At 49.7% G+C, this 18213-nt stretch overlaps 1 protein-coding gene across 1 annotated transcript in view; it reads right to left on the reverse strand.

Moving 5' to 3' along the window:
• Window positions 1-1347: 1347 nt before the first annotated feature.
• ntn2 (netrin 2) overlaps window positions 1348-18213 on the reverse strand; it is a 40149-nt gene continuing 23283 nt past the window's right edge. The window contains exons 3-7 of the mRNA XM_030341073.1: window positions 16145-16333; window positions 8381-8530; window positions 5244-5297; window positions 2392-2466; window positions 1348-1873 (exon numbers count right to left, since the gene is read on the reverse strand). Coding sequence (XP_030196933.1) covers window positions 1473-1873; window positions 2392-2466; window positions 5244-5297; window positions 8381-8530; window positions 16145-16333 — 869 coding nt within the window. The 3' untranslated portion in view covers window positions 1348-1472. The remainder of the gene's footprint in view (window positions 1874-2391; window positions 2467-5243; window positions 5298-8380; window positions 8531-16144; window positions 16334-18213) is intronic.

Genomic DNA, 18213 nt, shown 5'->3' on the forward strand with positions numbered 1-18213 from the left:
CAGGGTTTCCTGGGGCCTTTCCTGGGGGGTTCCCCATGTACCCCCACAGGGTGTGGGCCATCAGGGTGGGGGTTGTAGACGGACACCTCCAGAGTTGGAAGACATTGAGGTGGAAAAGAGAAGATCTCTCGAGCCGGTGTGTGTTGTAGTCCAGGGTTTTGGGATTTGTAGTCCATAGAGTCCATACCCGACCGATCCGGCAACGGTTGGTTTAATGCTCCGGCATCATATTTTGATAATTTTTACACATAAAACAAAATGTCCCCGGAGAAGTAGTCTAGAGACAAGGGGGTGGAGTTTGAGGCAGGGGGAGGGGTTTGAGATAGGGATAGGGTTTTGAGACAAGGGGAGGGGTTGGATATAGGGCAAGGGGTTTGAGATAGGGGGAGGGGTTTGAGACAAGGGGAGGGGTTTGAGATAGGGGGAGGGGTTTGAGATAGGGGGAGGGGTTTGATATAGGGGGAGGTGTTTGAGATAGGGGGAGGGGTTTGATTGAGAAAGGGGGAGGGGTTTGAGATAGGGGGAGGGGTTTGAGACAAGGGGAGGGGTTTGAGATAGGGGGAGGGGTTTGAGATAGGGGGAGGGGTTTGAGAAAGGGGGTGGAGTTTGAGGCAGGGGGAGGGGTTTGAGATAGGGGTAGGGTTTTGAGACAAGGGGAGGGGTTGGATATAGGGGGAGGGGTTTGAGATAGGGGGAGGGGTTTGAGACAAGGGGAGGGGTTTGAGATAGGGGGAGGGGTTTGAGATAGGGGGAGGGGTTTGATATAGGGGGAGGTGTTTGAGATAGGGGGAGGGGTTTGATTGAGAAAGGGGGAGGGGTTTGAGATAGGGGGAGGGGTTTGAGACAAGGGGAGGGGTTTGAGATAGGGGGAGGGGTTTGAGATAGGGGGAGGGGTTTGATAAAGGGGGAGGGGTTTGAGGTAGGGGGAGGGGTTTGAGATAGGGGGAGGGGGTTGAGACAAGGGGAGGGGTTTGAGACAGGGGGAGGGATTTGAGATAGGGAGGGAGGGGTTTGAGATAGGGGGAGGGGTTTGGGACAGGGGGGAGGGGTTTGGGACAGGGAGGAGGGGTTTCGGGAGGAGATCTGGACATCTTTGCGGTCGTCATTGGAGACAGGGAATTTCTGCCCTTCATACCCTTTTTAATGGTCCCTTTTCAAGGCCAACCAGTCAGAAGAGCCAAGAAGACATTCTGACCACACATCTTGGAAAAATAAAACGTTAAACAAGTCCATCCAATATACACAAGAAGCAGTCCTTCCGAACGGGCAGGGTTAGTCTCTGATGTGCAGCGTCCCCAGGGCCCGGGGCCGGGTGGGTGGGGGGGCCGGGGGGGGGGGGGGGGCAAGGTGTCGTTAGCTCCCCTCCCGACCAGGAGTCACGGGGAAGGGCGGGTGGGGGTCACAGTTTAAAGGTAGATAGGAGGGGTGGAGGGCTGAATAGGAGGAGGTGGGGCAGAGCATGGTGGCGGTCATCATGCTTTGCCACACTTGCCCTTCTTCTCCTTGCGCTGGAACTTCCTGAGCCGCCGCGTCCATACGTCCCTCCACTGGATGACCAGGCTGTTCTTATCCGCCACCAGGCCCACCCGCTGCTCCGCCCCCGCCGCTCCACCTCCGGCACCCCCGCCGACGGCTCCTCCCCCCGCCGCGGGCCCCCCGCCCCCCACTCCCTCGGACCCCCCTCCCATCACCAGGAAGCGCTTGCTCATCTGGATCTTGGGACACTTGCAGGCCAGGTCCTTCATGTGGATCCACAGCACGTTGTCGCCGCGCTTCAGCGGCTCCCCGCGGCTCTTGTACACCGACACCACCATGACGGAGAACTTGGCCCAGTCGCCCAGCGTCTCCATGTCCAGCACGTTCACCTGCACCGCTGCACCACACACACACACACATGGCAACACACACGTTAACACACACCACAACACACCACACAAGACATTAACAAGGGAGCTGAAACCACGATGTCCTGAGAGTCCTCGATCACACAAGGGGTCAACCATAAGAAGTACAGAGAGTTTTCCTACAGAGGGTGAAGAGATGTAATCTCCCACTGGTGCTCTTCAGTATGGCCTTTTCTTCTTCATATGGTAAATGGATCAAAGATAATGAAAGGCACACATTTGGAATCAAGTTGCAAAAGCACTTTTTTACTTTCATCTCACGTTATATTTTTCCATTTTCATTCAATCCAGTTAAAATATGTTTTGAATATGTTAAAAATTCCAAAAGAGAAAACCTTTAATTTTCTTGTCCACCTATGGCATGAAATCAATAAAACATATTTTTAAAGATCTGAGATTATGACCGATAGAATCTCTTTTCAGGGCTAGAAATGTGAGACTTGTTCTGTTTCGTCAGGGGCAGATATACCAGCCCCTAGTCCCTTACCATAGTCCTTCTTGCAGTATTTCTTCATGTTGATCTTCAGGTTTCCCTTCACAGGTTTACAGTAGGACTCGCAGTCTGTGGAAACAAAGGCCACAACATTGAGTCATTGTTATCACAGGGGGCTGGGTCGTTGGAAAAAGACCAGGGTTAAACGCAGGTCCCTTTAACATGCTGTCTGGGGACGGGAAAGAAAATCCACAAGACCGCTAGGAAGCAGTCCTGGCGGGGTGGACATTGATTGGCCACGCCCTGCTCCACATCGACCACGCCTACAATGACCAGCTGACTGTGGTCAGGGGGTCGGAGGTTGGCCCTTCCGATGCAGGGTGCAGAAAAGCTAATGAAGGGGGTTTGCACACCTGGAACGGAGCTGTTGGCCCCGGGGTGGAGTTTGGCAGGACCGGCTGCTGCGGAGTGGTTGGACGCCAGCCCAATGAGCGATTAAAGCTCTGTTTACCTCGGGAAGGTCTGGGGCACATTGCAGCACCTCGCACATGTTCACACCCCGTTGCGGTGCCACGGACACTGCCACAACAGCCCCGTTGGTGTGTTTGTTTGGTGTTCCTGACCCCAGACCACCGGAACGGTTCCGGGATGTCAAACGAGCACCAACCCACCGGGCAAAGCTTGCTATAACAGTTGTATGTTGGTGACGGCGAGTAGATCAAACACAGTGTATCAGCCTGTTACTGATGTAGGGCTGCATCCCTGTGATTCTAGCGTGTCCTGAGACATGAGAGGATACACACCGCTTACATGTCAGATCATTACCGCAAACGTGTGTGTAAGGGACCACAACTCAACAGTGTATTTAGTCTTAAGGACGTCTCGTCCGTTATGACACAAAGCCTTTGGATGTGTTGTTGCCATGGAAGGGTGTGCCATGGGATGTTTGAGGACGCAGGTCAGGTAGAGTTTACAGGGGCGCTGCCTTCTGCTCCATGGAGCTCTCGCTGCTGCGGAGAAACCAAGAATCTCTGGGAGTCGAGGAGCTTGCTTTCCAAAGCAAACCAATTAAAACGACTCCGAACTGAACAGGAAACACTGCCCCAATTACACCATAGAGAGAAAGAGAGAGGGGGTGAGGAGGGAGAGACAGGGAGAGAGTGGGAGGGCAAGGTGGAGGGTGTGGAGAGGGTGAGGGGGAGAGAGTGGAAAAGAAAGAGAGAATCTGAGAGTTTCTTGGGCTCTGGGAGTAGGAATGAATCACTTGATCCTTGCCAGTTGCTTCTGCGGATGGATGGAAGGATGGATGGGAGGAAGGAGGAAAACACTGGCGTTGAAGGAAGGCTGGAATGAAGGGCGATGGAGAGATGGAGATGTGGCTGGGAGAGGGGGACGAGGAGGAGATAAAGCTGTCACGAGGTCTGGCTGACGGACGGTGTGGCTGGAGAAGATATTAGAGTGGGAGTGAGACTGTGTTTGTTTACATGTGGAAGGCGTGTGATGTGGCAAAGGGTTGTATTTCAAAGCGGAATCAAGTGAAGAAGGCTATCTCCCTGAGGGGAGCAACGGACTGGGAGTGGAGAGATGCTATCTCTGGAGAGCAGGCTTCTGTGTGTGTGTGTGTGTGTGTGTGTGTGTGTGTGCGTGTATCCCCATGTGTGTGTATGGCTGTGTTGAGGTTCTGGCAGGGTTCCAGTTTGTGTGTTTTTCCCAGTAAAAGTAATTTAAAGCTGAGCTCTCACCTCACGTTGATCATCCAGACACACACACACACACACACACACACACACACACACACACACACACACACACACACACACACACACACACACACACACACACACAGCGGCACTTTCTCCGTGGCATGACAAGGATAAATGGCCTTCGCTGCCCCTAGCACAAAACCCGTCCGCCACTTCAGGGCTGGGGGGAGGGGTTTCTGAAGGCTGGAACTCGGTTAGGGCGTAAATTAACGGAAGTGTTGGCGACCCTTTCCCAGGGAGCAGGAGGCCAGAGCAGAGCCATCGGTCTCCTCCATCACTAGCAGGCTGCAAGTTCTGCTGAACCTTTAACAGTCGTTGTGTTGTTAGGAGAAGAGAAGTTATATCTGGTAGAAGGACCCGAGCTCACCAGAGGCTCCGGTACTCAGCCACTGATAAACCACTCGGTTTAAAGCTGAAGTATACCGCAGTACACGTGAGCTTACGTGTGGAACTGTCTGTCGAAACGTGTATTCCTTTCAATCCCTGTGCCTTTCTGTTGCTGAATGATATTATCCAACCTGTAATGGACCGCTAGCTGACCCGCCACAACGGCGAGTGCGCTTGGTTCGGATATTCAGGCAATGCGTGTGCATGGCTCTGAGCGTCCGCTACACACTCCTTCACAGAGGAGGTTGGGAACATTTCAGATGGTTTCCGAGCTCACTAATAAAAAATTATAAATAATGATCACAGAAGACAGGCAGAAAGAATGAAGAGAGAAGGGAGAGAAGGGATTCACAGATCATTTCTCCAGCATGTACACAGTCGTCCCTGTTCAAACTTAAGTCCTTTCCTGTGCGACTACCTCGGTCTGATTCGCGATGGCGTGACATCGACAAGGGGAAAGCTGGCCTTCCTGGCGGGCCTGCCAGGAATGCGGGTTTCCCTGCACACTCATTTATTTAGCAGAACATGAAAATGGCCGACCCCACCCTCCATTAATATTTATTCCACAACTTAAAGACCCTGCCCAGAAACATTTAAGAACTGGTAAACAGGTGGGGTGGGGGAGAAGGAGGAGGAGGGAGAGGGGAGAGGGAGAGGGACAGGGAGGGCGAGAGGGAGAGGGAGAGGGAGGGGGAGAAGGAGAGTGGAGGGGGGGGAGATGGAGAGAGTGTTCTTTGATTGACTTGAGAGACTAACCTGCTGGCTCCTCAGTGCTGCTGATCAGGGCTGTCGGGTTGACCACTGGGATTTCTGAAACACAGAAGGAAAGCAAAATACATTTTTAACTAGAGCGGGGCATACCATCGGTACATGGCTTTACAGGGACACATGCTGGAGCAGGTTGTGAGGGATGCCATCTGGATGGTCAGATGAATGAGGTATGTCTGAAAAAAGTGGGAATTAGTTCCACAGAGGCCTCGGAGAGGTTGTGCATACATACATCCATCCATGGAATCATATGCCAGAACTGGCTATAAACAAACAGCAGGAGCCTCACACAAGGCCCCCAAACCACATTCAGACCAGCCCCCACAAACCATACACAAAAAATACCGCAACCTAAAAATGTTGGAAAATAAATGGGGTTAATGTAAGCTAACTATGATAATCCACATTGATATGTACTAAATCTATAAACAAATCTATTTCATCCTCTGTTTTAATGCTGATTCGCAAAATTTTCAACAATATAGGCAGCATGTGCAGCAGACAGTACTAGCAGTCCTTGCTGGGTGTGATGATGTCACAAATCCGACTTTGGGATGAGCACAGAAACGTGTGAGCAGTCTCACTTTATTTTCCTTCCTTTAGGTTTCGCCCAATCCGTCTCACAGGCCACAGAGATAAGGACTGGGCTCCCGAAATGGAAAGAGTTCCTACTGGAACTAAACCTCTGCGAAATGAGCGCCTGACCAATGAATCTGTCCCATTAAACATCTTCAACAAAATGTGGTTTGTGTCACTTCAGTCATAGAGGACACCTCTTAGTGTCTTTAGTGTATTTCCCAGTATCTGGAGACAGATGCTGTGGCCCCTCCCTCCAGAAGGTGGGCCCTGTTTGATGTGGTGGGCCCCTGTAGTCCAGCCATGCACTGCTTTCCAATACACATGCTAATGCAAACAAACGGCCGCCGAATGGAAACGTAAACAGCCTCAGAACCACCGGCTTAGCATCTACTCAAGAGGATTTGTTTCTGATTGGCGGTGTTGCTGCGAGAGGCTTTGAGGAGCAGCCAGCCCATTGGAGGAGGAGGAGGAGGAGGTGGAGGAGGAGGAGGAGGAGGAGGAGGAGGAGGAGGAGGAGGAGGAGGAGGGGAAGGAGGAGGAGGAGGAGGAGGAGGAGGAGGAGGAGGAGGAGGAAGGGAAGGAGGAGGAGGAGGAAGAGGAGGAGGGGGAGAAGGAGGAGGAGGAGGAGGAGGAGGAGGAGGAGGAGGAAGGGAAGGAGGAGGAGGAGGAGGAGGAGGAGGAAGGGAAGGAGGAGGAGGAGGAGGAGGGGGAGGGGGAGAAGGAGGAGGAGGAGGAGGAGGAGGAGGAGGAGGAAGGGAAGGAGGAGGAGGAGGAGGAGGAGGAGGAGGAGGAGGAGGAGGAAGGGAAGGAGGAGGAGGAAGAGCAGGAGGAGGAGGAGGAGGAGGAGGAGGAGGAGGAGGAGGAGGAGGAGGAGGAGGAGGGGGGGGGGGGAGGAGGAGGGGGGGGCGTTCATCTGGAGTGATGTTCTGAGGGCCCGAGGAGGATGGCAGTTGGATCTCTCTGAGATTATGGACACCCCTGTGAAACAAAACAAAACAAAGACGAAGGGCCCGATTGAGCCGGGGCTCCGACACAGAGGGGCCAGCTGTTGAAGAGCCTCCGTTCCCCAGGGTTTGGGTTGGACTGAGACAGAACGAAAGACCATGAAAGAGAAATTTAAATAAGGGTCACTGCTGTCATACTAATTGGCTGCTTAGTGGCCCTTGTTTTGTGTGCAGGGGCCAGGAGGGGCCACTTGGGTGGACGGGGCTTCTATGAGTCCCTTTAAGGAGAGAAAAGGATGAACCGACGCAGGCAGCGAGTACAGAACTCATGGACTCTCATGCACTGGAAGAGCTGCAGGGGGCGTCACAACAAGACGAGACTAACTTAAGCCCACATGCACAGCTCTCCTTGAGCCATCCGCTTGGTCGTGACATTGGCTGCTGTTACTTTTGCTACTTCCTGCTGCCCCCATCACCATCTGTTGCACTGCTGGTGATAGGGGTAGCAGGCTCCATGTGGTTCCATGCGGCTCCATGCGGCTCCATGTGGCTCCATGCGGCTCCATGCGGCTCCGTGCGGCTCCATGAGGCTCAATATGCTCATGCATTCTCCATACATATGTATCTATGTGTGTGTGTATGAGATCATGCAAGTGAGTGAGTGACTGAGTGAGTGAGTGAGTGAGTGAGTGAGTGAGTGAGTGAGTGAGTGAGTGAGTGAGTGAGTGAGTGAGGTAGTGAGTGAGTGAGTGAATGAGGTAGTGAGTGAGTGAGTGAGTGAGTGAGGTAGTGAGTGAGTGAGTGAGGTAGTGAGTGAGTGAGTGAATGAGGTAGTGAGTGAGTGAGTGAGTGAGTGAATGAGGTAGTGAGTGAGTGAGTGAATGAGGTAGTGAGTGAGTGAGTGAGTGAGTGAGGTAGTGAGTGAGTGAGTGAGTGAGTTAGTGAGTGAGTGAGTGAATGAGGTAGTGAGTGAGTGAATGAGTGAATGAGGTAGTGAGTGAGTGAGTGAGTGAGTGAGGTAGCGAGTGAGTGAGTGAGTGAGTGAGTGAGTGAGTGAGTGAGTGAGTGAGTGAGTGACTGAGTGAGTGAGTGAGTGAGTGAGTGAGGTAGTGAGTGAGTGAGTGAGGTAGTGAGTGAGTGAGTGAGTGAGTGAGTGAGTGAGTGAGTGAGGTAGTGAGTGAGTGAGTGAGTGAGGTAGTGAGTGAGTGAGTGAGTGAGGTAGTGAGTGAGTGAGTGAGTGAGTTAGTCAGTGAGTGAGTGAGTGAGTGAGTGAGTGAGTGAGTGAATGAGGTAGTGAGTGAGTGAGTGAGTGAGTGAGTGAGTGAGTGAGTGAGGTAGTGAGTGAGGTAGTGAGTGAGTGAGTGAGTGAGTGAGTGAGTGAGTGAGGTAGTGAGTGAGTGAGTGAGTGAGTGAGTGAGTGAGTGAGTGGAGTGATTGAGTGAGTGAGTGAGTGAGTGAGTGAGTGAGTGAGTGAGTGAGTGAGGTAGTGAGTGAGTGAGGTAGTGATTGAGTGAGTGAGTGAGTGAGTGAGTGAGTGAGTGAGTGAGTGAGTGAGTGAGTGAGTGAGTGAGTGAGCGGGTGAGGTAGAGAGTGCTGACTCACTGATGCAGGGTGCGACAGGCGAGCGACTCTGCTGGTAGCCCTTGGCGCAGCGGTTGCAGGTTACCCCGGTAACGCCGTCCTTACACGGGCACTGTCCCGTTGTCTGGTTACATGTCTTACCAGCCGCGCCCACCGGGTGGCAGTCACACGCTAGAGTGGGGGAGGGGGAGGGGGAGGGGAAGGGGGGAGAGAAGACAGAAGAAAGTCATGTACTGTCATCCTTTGCACCTACCAGCCTACCATTTCACTTTTGAATTTGTATATTTCACGTTGAGTGCGACATGTTCAAATAGGGTAGGGATATATATACATATATATGGGCTGTACGTATATATATATCATAGTTTTGTCCTGGAGAGTTCCCCTCAGCAGGTCTCTAACCAGGTTCAGTGATGGGAAACATATATGAGTGAATAAACTAGTAGATGACAAAGAGAGAAGAGTGAGTGAGCAAGCGAGAGTGCAAGAGAAGAGTTAAGAGAGTGAGAGGCAGAGAGCGGGAGGTAGAGAGAGAGAGGTAGAGAGCGAGCAAGAAGAGAAGAAGAGAGGGTTGAGAGAGTGAGTGGAGAAAGAGCGAGGTAGAGGACAGAGGGAGGGGGAGGAGGAAGGTAGTAAGAAAAAAAAATCTAGGGAAAGTAGATAGAGAGGAGGGTGAGAGTGAATGGGAGAGTAAGGAGAGAGGGTGAAACAGAGAAAGACAGAGGAAGAGATACAAGATGTCAGAGTGAAAGAGAAAGAGAGAGAGGGAGAGGAGAGAGAGAGAGAGAGAGAGAGAGAGAGAGAGAGAGAGAGAGAGAGAGAGAGAGAGAGAGAGAGAGAGGGTAAGAGAGGGAGACATGGGGCTGCAGTGGTCTCGGTTGGTGCCTCAACACATCACCCAAGCCCATATCTCGCGGCAACAGACATGTGCTGCTCGGCCAATAAACACACACTTAACATTTCACAACGATGGAGGCGCACAAACAGCTCATTTGTCGACACGTCGGAACCCAGGGTGGAAACCCCAACCTGCTCTTAAAAGCAGCCCCAGGAGGCCTGTGATTGGTCGATTCTGACACGACCTCCAAACTGTTCATTATCTCTGTACGTCGGAAAGGGAAACTTTTCCGCTCTTTAAAAGAAGCTAAACTACAGCTTTGAAAGCAATTCCCACATCGACCTTATCCAGTCCATCGATCTCTCCGAGGTGGAAGAATCCCGCCCATTCGGCAGCGCCCTCGCTGCAGTCAGCAGCCAGGGCGGGGGGCTCTGGGGGCCGGAGGAGTGTGTACAGGTGAGAGTGTTGAAGGGGGGGGGGGGGGGGTTGGGGATTGAGTCGAGGCTAAGCGACAGGTGGGGCGTGTCACCGCCGTGTGTGGTTGCCGAGGACAACCTGTTATTAACCAGGGAGACTCAACCTCAGGAGGAACTGCTTAACGAGTTGTTGGGGTTAACGAGTCTACCTGAGTCTACCTGTCTTCGCTTCTCCAGGTGGATGTAAATAGCTTATTTGGTTTATGAGTTTTGAGAAAACCATAATCATCTCATAATAGTGTTACAACTAAACCTATTTGAATAAGCTGAATAATCAGAAGAACGACAGAAACATAAAAAAAGACCAACCAATGAGGAGGTTGTGTTTTCAGGGACATATTTATCCGCTGTGCTGATGGAAACCGTTTTGATTGTGTTACACCTGTCCAACCGAGCCGACTACTGTGGTTCCTTTACCCTTGATTGGTCTGAATGTGAACATTTCCTATTTCCTCAGCCCAGAAGTTTGTTAACATGTTTGCACACAAAGCCTCACAGAGTAACTTGTCTGGTTAAAGCTTGCCTTGATATTGATATTCTATATGTTGAAACGGGTATGAACGGTCATTATAGATGTGATTGTGTAATGTGTATTTATGTGCTGGCCAGGCGTTTGGACCACAGGGTCTGGCTGGGAATGGAAAGACATTCCTTCCCTGTGCCACCTGTTGGACTGTGTGTGTGTGTGTGTGTGTGTGTGTGTGTGTGTGTTTGTGTGTGTGTGTGTGTGTGTGTGTGTGCGTATGTTTGTGATGGGCTTGGTACTGCCGGTCGGCTCTTGTGATCTCTAACGCGGCCATCTGGAGGCCGAGGGCCACTGGGAGGCCCGGCACCTCAGCCTGGAGACCGTAAATCTGGCCAAAAAAAAGAAAATAGCCAATCCTCAACCCCAGCCCTGCTGCCAGGGGCCACAGTCCTAACCCTGGCCAGCGCTATCCCTCGCTGGAGCTGCCAGCAGAGTCACTTATACTCTTTAGGTTCATTTAATCATTTTGAGTTAAAATAAGAATAATTTATTTGGCGGTTGTTGTTGGTTTACATGTATATAATGCAAATAATATATACTTAGTGATGGCTATCTATTAATTACACAAGCTATTTTGTGTTTTTGTGTTTTGGTTATCTAGCGGAATGGATTTGGAAATAAATGCCTGTTAACATAAAGGAACGCCTTGCGTTTGTGTTAAAACTGGAGGGGAGCTACTCTAACCATCTATATCATTCACCCTCTCTTACCCTAACCATCTCTAAAAACTAAAGATAAACCAGTAAACCAGCATATTTTGAATGGGAGTTAAAACGCCATAACCCTAGACAGTAACCCAAAAACCTATACATGCCCTCTGGTGCATAGTGGGACATTTTTACATTTAGATGAAACCCACTCAATTCCTGTGATCACGACCTCACTCTGACTTTGAGCGAACTGACTTGACAGTGGGTCAAATGTCAAGTAGACAGTTGGATGGTCCAGGTCTGCCTTTGTTCCAGACCCTGGCAGTCTGTTCAGACTTTGTTCTAGACCCTGGCAGTCAGGTCAGACTTTGTTCTAGACCCTGGCAGTCTGGTCTGCCTTTGTTCCAGACCCTGGCAGTCTTGTCAGACTTTGTTTCAGACCCTGGCAGTCTGGTCTGCCTTTCTTCCAGACCCTGGTAGTCAGGTCAGACTTTGTTCTAGACCCTGGCAGTCTGGTCTGCCTTTGTTCCAGACCCTGGCAGTCTGGTCAGACTTTGTTTCAGACCCTGGCAGTTTGGTTTGCCTTTGCCTTTGCCATGTAGCTCTGGTGACCATGTGACCCCCACGGCCAGCAAAAACCCTAGCCTCCGTCAAAGCCACACCACTAGCTCCAAACCTAGCCACAACACAAGCTCGACAGCTAGCCCTAGCACTAGCTAAAAAGCTAGCCATGACACCAGCCCTACTGCTAGCAAAAACCGGAGCCACTTCCCTATCTATAACGCGAGCCCCGGTCAAAGCACCACTGCTAAGCCAAATTGTAGCCACTTACATAGCCCCACCAATAGCCCGACCGCTATCAGCTCTGCTAGCTCCAGCTGGCTAAAGCCCCTACTACCCCTTCCCTTCTGCGTTAGCCATCAACGCGGTGGACATCAGACTACACTCAAGGATCTCACTTTCCTTCCAAACAAACCCGCCTTGTTCAGACAGCAGCCCTCACAGCCAGCGTCTGCATTGTGCAATAAACAAGTCGCCACAGCCAGCTGTAGCAGCCCTGAGTGTGTGTGCGTGTGTGTGCATGCGTCTGTGTGTGCGTGTTGTTTCGGTGCTGTGTGAGGACCGGCCTTCTGAAGTTTTATGTGTGGAGGGGCTTTGGCCAGTTTAGGGCCAGTAAAAATGTCCTCAGATGTTGATGACTTTTCAGATCTATGCAACTGAAGGCATGACCAGGCGTTGGCTGGCTTTAACTGATTAGCAGTGCTCTGGGTGAGAGACACAGAGAGGGAGACAGAGAGACAGAGATACCCACATAGTGAGAGAGAGAGAGAGAGAGAGAGAGAGAGAGAGAGACACACAGAGAGAGACAGAGAGAGACAAAGACAGAGAGACAGACACCCACATTGTTTGAGAAAGAGAGAGAGAGAGAGAGACACCCACATAGTGAGCAAGAGAGAGAGAGAGAGAGAGAGAGAGAGAGAGAGAGAGAGAGAGAGAGAGAGAGAGAGAGAGAGAGAGAGAGAGAGGGAGAGAGAGAGAGAGAGGGAGAGAGAGAGAGAGGGAGGGAGAGAGAGAGGGAGAGAGAGAGAGAGAGGGAGACAGAGACAGAGACAGAGAGAGAGAGAGAGGGAGACAGAGACAGAGACAGAGACAGAGAGACAGAGACACCCACATTGTTTGAGAAAGAGAGAGAGACAGACAGAGAGACACAGAGAGAGAGAGAGAGAGAGACAGAGAGAGAGAGAGAGAGAGAGAGAGAGAGAGAGAGAGAGAGAGAGAGAGAGAGAGAGAGAGAGAGAGAGAGAGAGAGAGAGAGAGAGAGACCATGTCTGTTTTGTGTAAGACTGTTTATGTCGGAGTGTGTAGTTTGCCGATGTGTATTTATTTGGGAGTTTAAGCTGTGTGTGATGGTTATGTTTGTACACTGCTTGGGCATAAACCATTTTTAAGCATTTTTAGATTGGTGAGCCATCAAAATGTCGTCAATGTTATGAATGATTGTTGTGTGTGTGTGTGCGTGGGATTGTATGTCCAGTGTGTACTGTGTGTGATGGAAGTATTTGCGAGTGCTATTAGTTTATGAAGCAGTAAGTGTGTGTGTGTGTGTGTGCATGTGTGTGTGTTTGTGTGTATGTGTGTGTGTGTGTGTGTGTGTGTGTGTGTGTGTGTGTGTGTGTGTGTGTGTGTGTGTGATTGAAAACAGACATGACCTTACCTCCATCACACCCCCTCCCCTCATGCTGCTTTAGAAAACACCTGTATTTTATTGCTTACAACCCCACCACCACCCCGATCACAGTGTCCAACACTGTTCCACCCAGACAGATGCACAGCGCTCTCAATCTGTGACAGGTTAAGAGAGGGAGAGAAACACACGCAGAGAGAGAGAGATTGACATAGAGAAACAACGAAAGAGAACAAAAGCGAAAAAGTAAGAGAGAGAAAGAGAGAGAGAGAGATTTATTTTGTTTTATTTTAATGATTATTCGTAACCTATAATGTTTTTTTGTAGCTTTTCTTTACGTTCATTTAATTAAAAAAATGATACTATTATTTATATTGACATATGTAAATCTGTATGTTATGTTATATGTACATATTGTTCTGACGTTCTCTTTTGATATTATACATAATATTTGTAATACTGTAATGCTTTGCCAACAATGTTTGATTTACCACAATAGTCATGCCAATAAAGCTTTTTTTATTGAAGAGAGAGAGAGAGAGAGAGAGAGAGAGAGAGAGAGAGAGAGAGAGAGAAAAGCTCCTGTTCTGGTCCTCCGGCGTGCATGGCATCCCGGTCCAGGATCATTACCACAGCAACGGTCGTTTCCCAGGGTGATAAATATTTTACGCTTGATCACCAAGCTTTCATTAAAATGACGCCTTCGATCTGGTCCTGGCCGGTAACACCGAAAAACTAAACCTTAACAACAGAACAGCAGAACTATCGAACTACACCTAGCCATGAAATGACAGCTAACCACCAAGCAACAGTCAATCCCAACAGCTAACATGAAACACAACTACTGTCAGCCACGAACACCACCCACTAAGCAACAGTTTACCCCAATAGTTAACACGTAACAGAGCTACCGTCATCCACGAACACCAAACCACAGGTAACCGTGGACAACAACAAAGCAACAGATAACACTAAGACCTAAAAACAGTTAACAGACGAGCAACAACCAAGCAATAACTGAACACCAAACTACATTAAAATACAAACAAGAGTCCGCCACTGAACAACTGGGAACCGCAAACAACCCCTAGCCACCAAACAACCACCAACACTAAACCATGAACCACGACTAAATAAAGAGCAACAGAAAACGACCAACACGGACAAAACTGTCAATCACTGGACACATAAAACAGTCGGTAACCAGTGAACAGCATCAGCATGTATCAATGAGCATCACAGGTGTTTGGAATAACTGTTAAACAGATCAAAGTGAGTGTCAGCGGACCCTTGTTCCGCTGAAACATCCAGAGTCATATCATGATACACACTAGTGTGTGTAGACAGCGGCCCTGCGGCTACGTGTAGACAACACAACCTAGCTAGTGTGTAGGACAAGTTGATGTGTTGCTTGGCAACTGTCCAGTCCCATTTCTGTTGTGGAACTATTTGTGTTGCGGGGGGCAAAATAAATCATTAAATCCAAATCTGTTGTCGCTTATCGCTGTTGACTAATCAATGGTGCTTGTAGAACTTTTGTATCAATGCTACACTTGAGGTGGTGCTGTTGCAAGATTAACAGCACGGCGGCCATTCTGCCGCGGGTTTGAGGGCCCAAGATAATCAGAAGCATTCTGCACTTCAGTGGAACAGCACCCCCTCTCGTGTGATATCACTTCAACCCCAATAAACTTTCAACTACCAAAATCAATCAGTGAAAAACACTCAACATCCAACACCTATCCACAAAGTCCGCACAGCTACCATGAGGTAACCGTCTCTGAGGCCTCACTGCCTGGTGAGCAGTTCTGCTACAACACAGGGCCAAGGTGGCCTGTCTGCGCCCGCCTACGTACTTCCGCTCAATTTGCATTTCCCTTCAATACTACGTCTGGGTTTGGGGTAGGTTCCCGGGTTTACTCCGGCCAAATGTTGCCGAGAACAATGACGTTGAGGTTGTGCGCTAGTTTCAGTTGTTAACAAACGTTAGCGATTTATTATGGCAGATCCGGAGTGGCACTGGGCAGATCCAACAGACACCCGCCTTCAAGTGATCTAACGTTTGTCGATGGAGAGTGGCCAGACTCTGTGCAAAGGAAATGAAGTACGAGAGTCTGGTAGGACCAGGCTAGGGCCAAGGCCCGCCCAAGGGGATATGTCACCCCACAAGAACCTTGTCCAGGGGCTGTGTCAGAACCGTCAAACCACTGGGCCCAACCCACAGTGCGACAATATGTTCCCACCAGTGGAGAGAGAAACTGAAAGGGGAAAAAGCCGAGCGGAAAGGAAAGAACCTCAGGCTGAATATCAGTCTAATAATAATATATTCATTGAAATGTGAAACATTCCCCCGCCAATACACGCTTTTTCCATGAGGATAAACTAATAATGCGATGTGGCTTGTGGTGTGAGCAGATATTTAAATGTATTGGCAGAGCTCCCTCTCTATATTTACTTTTGCAGGCATGGGACTTCTCCTCTGCTCCCCGTGCTAACGCTACGCTATGCTACGCTACGCTGTTGCAAGTAAGAAATGCCTATTATACCTGCCATAGCTCAGGGACAGCCCCACTAGTCTTTGTCTTTCTGACGACTAGGAATAAAAGCATCATGTTTTAGTCCTTGGGGTTAGTTCACTACCAAACTGTGCTATAGAGATCACAAGCATCATGTTAAGTCCTTAGGGTACCTGCTGATACCGTGGCCACTAGACCAGGCTTCGGCCAAGCTTTGGCCCATGGGATTGATTGATCAGTTGCAGTACCCTATCAGTGGTATCAAAAACATTTCATAAAAAAAAAAAAAAGTATCCTACAACCTAAATTGTATTTTCTGGCCTGGGGAAATATTATATTTCAAGTCATCGTGAGAAAAGAATAAGCAGAAATGGGTTTTGGAAATATTCAGTAACAGGCTTGTGTGCTTTGGCCCAAAGCCCCCTGGTGAGACCACATCCCCTCTAGTCCTTTCCGCCTGACCCCATTAAACTACCCCAACCCTCCCCCAACACATACACACACACACACACACACACACACACACACACACACACACACACACACACACACACACACACACACACACTCACTCCGGTGGGGGCGTTGACGTACCTTTGCAGGCCCGCCGGTGGGTGACGGGTCGGGCCATGTCCCGGTAGAAGCCCTCCTTGCAGTAGTGGCAGTGGCGCCCCGCCGTGTTGTGGCGGCAGTTCATGCAGACGCCGCCGCTCTTGCGGCCCGACAGCTTGTACAGCTCCATGTTGAACCGGCAGCGCCGCGCGTGAAGGTTGCAGTTGCATGCTGTGGGGAGACGTCAGAGAGAGAGGATGGATTAGCATCAGGGCTAGCGTAAGTAGCAGTGAATGGAAGCCTTATGTTTTTGGATGTGTTAGGAACATTGCAAAATAAAACTTAACAGCATCAAAACAGCGTTCATAATAACTTGTTTGAATTTAAACATTCTGTCATTCAGACTAAAAGTCTGAATGACAGAAATGTACAAATTACAAATGATGGCCACATCCCCCCATGTAAGACTTTCACAAGCGACATAATGTATAATATTATTTAAAATTACGCTATTGTTTTCAAAGTGACTACCAGCAAATCCAGGGATTATTATTGAGCAGGTCGTAAGGGGCATCTTGCTCAAGAAGGCCGACAGTCAAGTAGTCTCCATGCATTGCGGATTGAAACCCACTGCCCTTTGACTGGGAGGCAAACGGCAAAGGCACTAAGCCGTCCTTCCCGCGAGATGAGCCATTCGGGGCCATTTCAATGAGTGCATCCATTCCTACAATGGGTGGCCCCAGCCGGACTCGAACCCCTGATCTGGCAGCGTTGACGCCGCGCTTTATCGAGCTCAGCAGGCCAGGACCACCGCGCCGTACTATACATAGAACTCCAGCAGTCATCACACGCTGGCCAAGGGCTTAGCCATCAGCAGACCAGTGTGCACGACACAGCACATATTAGGGGTGCGGCTAATACTTCCACAGTGTCGAGCTAAACTTGTTCGCCATTAGCACTCTCATCAATCACGATGAGATATTTGTAGAGAGCTCATTTCGTCCATTTCATAATTAATGGTGCGAGCTTCATTATTTATTAATCATCTGGAAAGGAGAGGAATCGTACTCTCATGAATGGCTGATGAGATCAGACTCCTAAAAAACTATTAAAAGTCCCGCAGATGAGGCAGGGGAGGTAAATGAGGCAGTGGGAGATGGATGAGAAGACCCAATGAAGAAGTTTCAAGCCGTCTGGTTGAGAGACGGGCCCTTTACAGCTCATAAATCCTGACGACCGAGGGCTAACCATGACGAAAGGATCTGCCAAGCGTGATCGCTAGTGGCAGCTTCCTCAGTTCCTTCCTCGCCGTGCCACAGTGAAGTTCAATCAAACCGTTCTCCTTTTTGTTTATCATTCAACCTTCTTCACCAATTCAACAGGAGACGTGCTACTTTCAGCATAAGCGCTCTTTAAGACTCTTAGCACTCTTTGGTTCTACCAATGGAACGCGTTCCTGACATTCCATCTCCTTGGTTCTACCAAAAGAAGGTGTACCTGATGCTCCAACTCCTTTGTTCTACCAATAGAACTGTGACCATAACCTTATTAGTCATCAAGTTGATCATCAAAGTCACAACTCTTCTTTGTTTTGGCACCGCAGTGGTGGAACGAGCTCCAAGCCAGGACCGCAGAGTCGCTCTCCAGCTTCCGCAAAAGACTCAACACTCACTTGTTCAGAGTTCACCTAGACTCTGCATAGCCTCCCCCTCCCACACCTTCTCCTTGTTGTGTGTTGTACGTCCTTGCACTAACCCTCTTATCCTAGCTAGATTTGTTCTACACATGAATGGGATAACCTAGCGACTGTTAGTGCATTACACTTGGCTTTATGAACGTCCTTTACCGACAGCGACATAGTGTTTCTCCTTCTTCTGGCAAATGTTCTTATGGTAAGTCGCTTTGGACAAAAGTGGACAAAAACGTAAACGTAAATGTAGATTTATGATAGAAGGAGGGAGGATCATCAGCCCATGTTGTCGGTGTGTGTTCTGCTCAGAGTTTGTATCGTATGCGCAGTGTGAGTCTGCATGGCCCGCTCTTCAAGGTCAGACGGGTCACTAAACTCCGCACCCCCCTCCTCTCTACGTCAAACAGAACGCCATCACACT

This window comes from Gadus morhua, chromosome 18 (assembly GCF_902167405.1).
Source record: "Gadus morhua chromosome 18, gadMor3.0, whole genome shotgun sequence".
NCBI lineage: Eukaryota > Metazoa > Chordata > Actinopteri > Gadiformes > Gadidae > Gadus > Gadus morhua.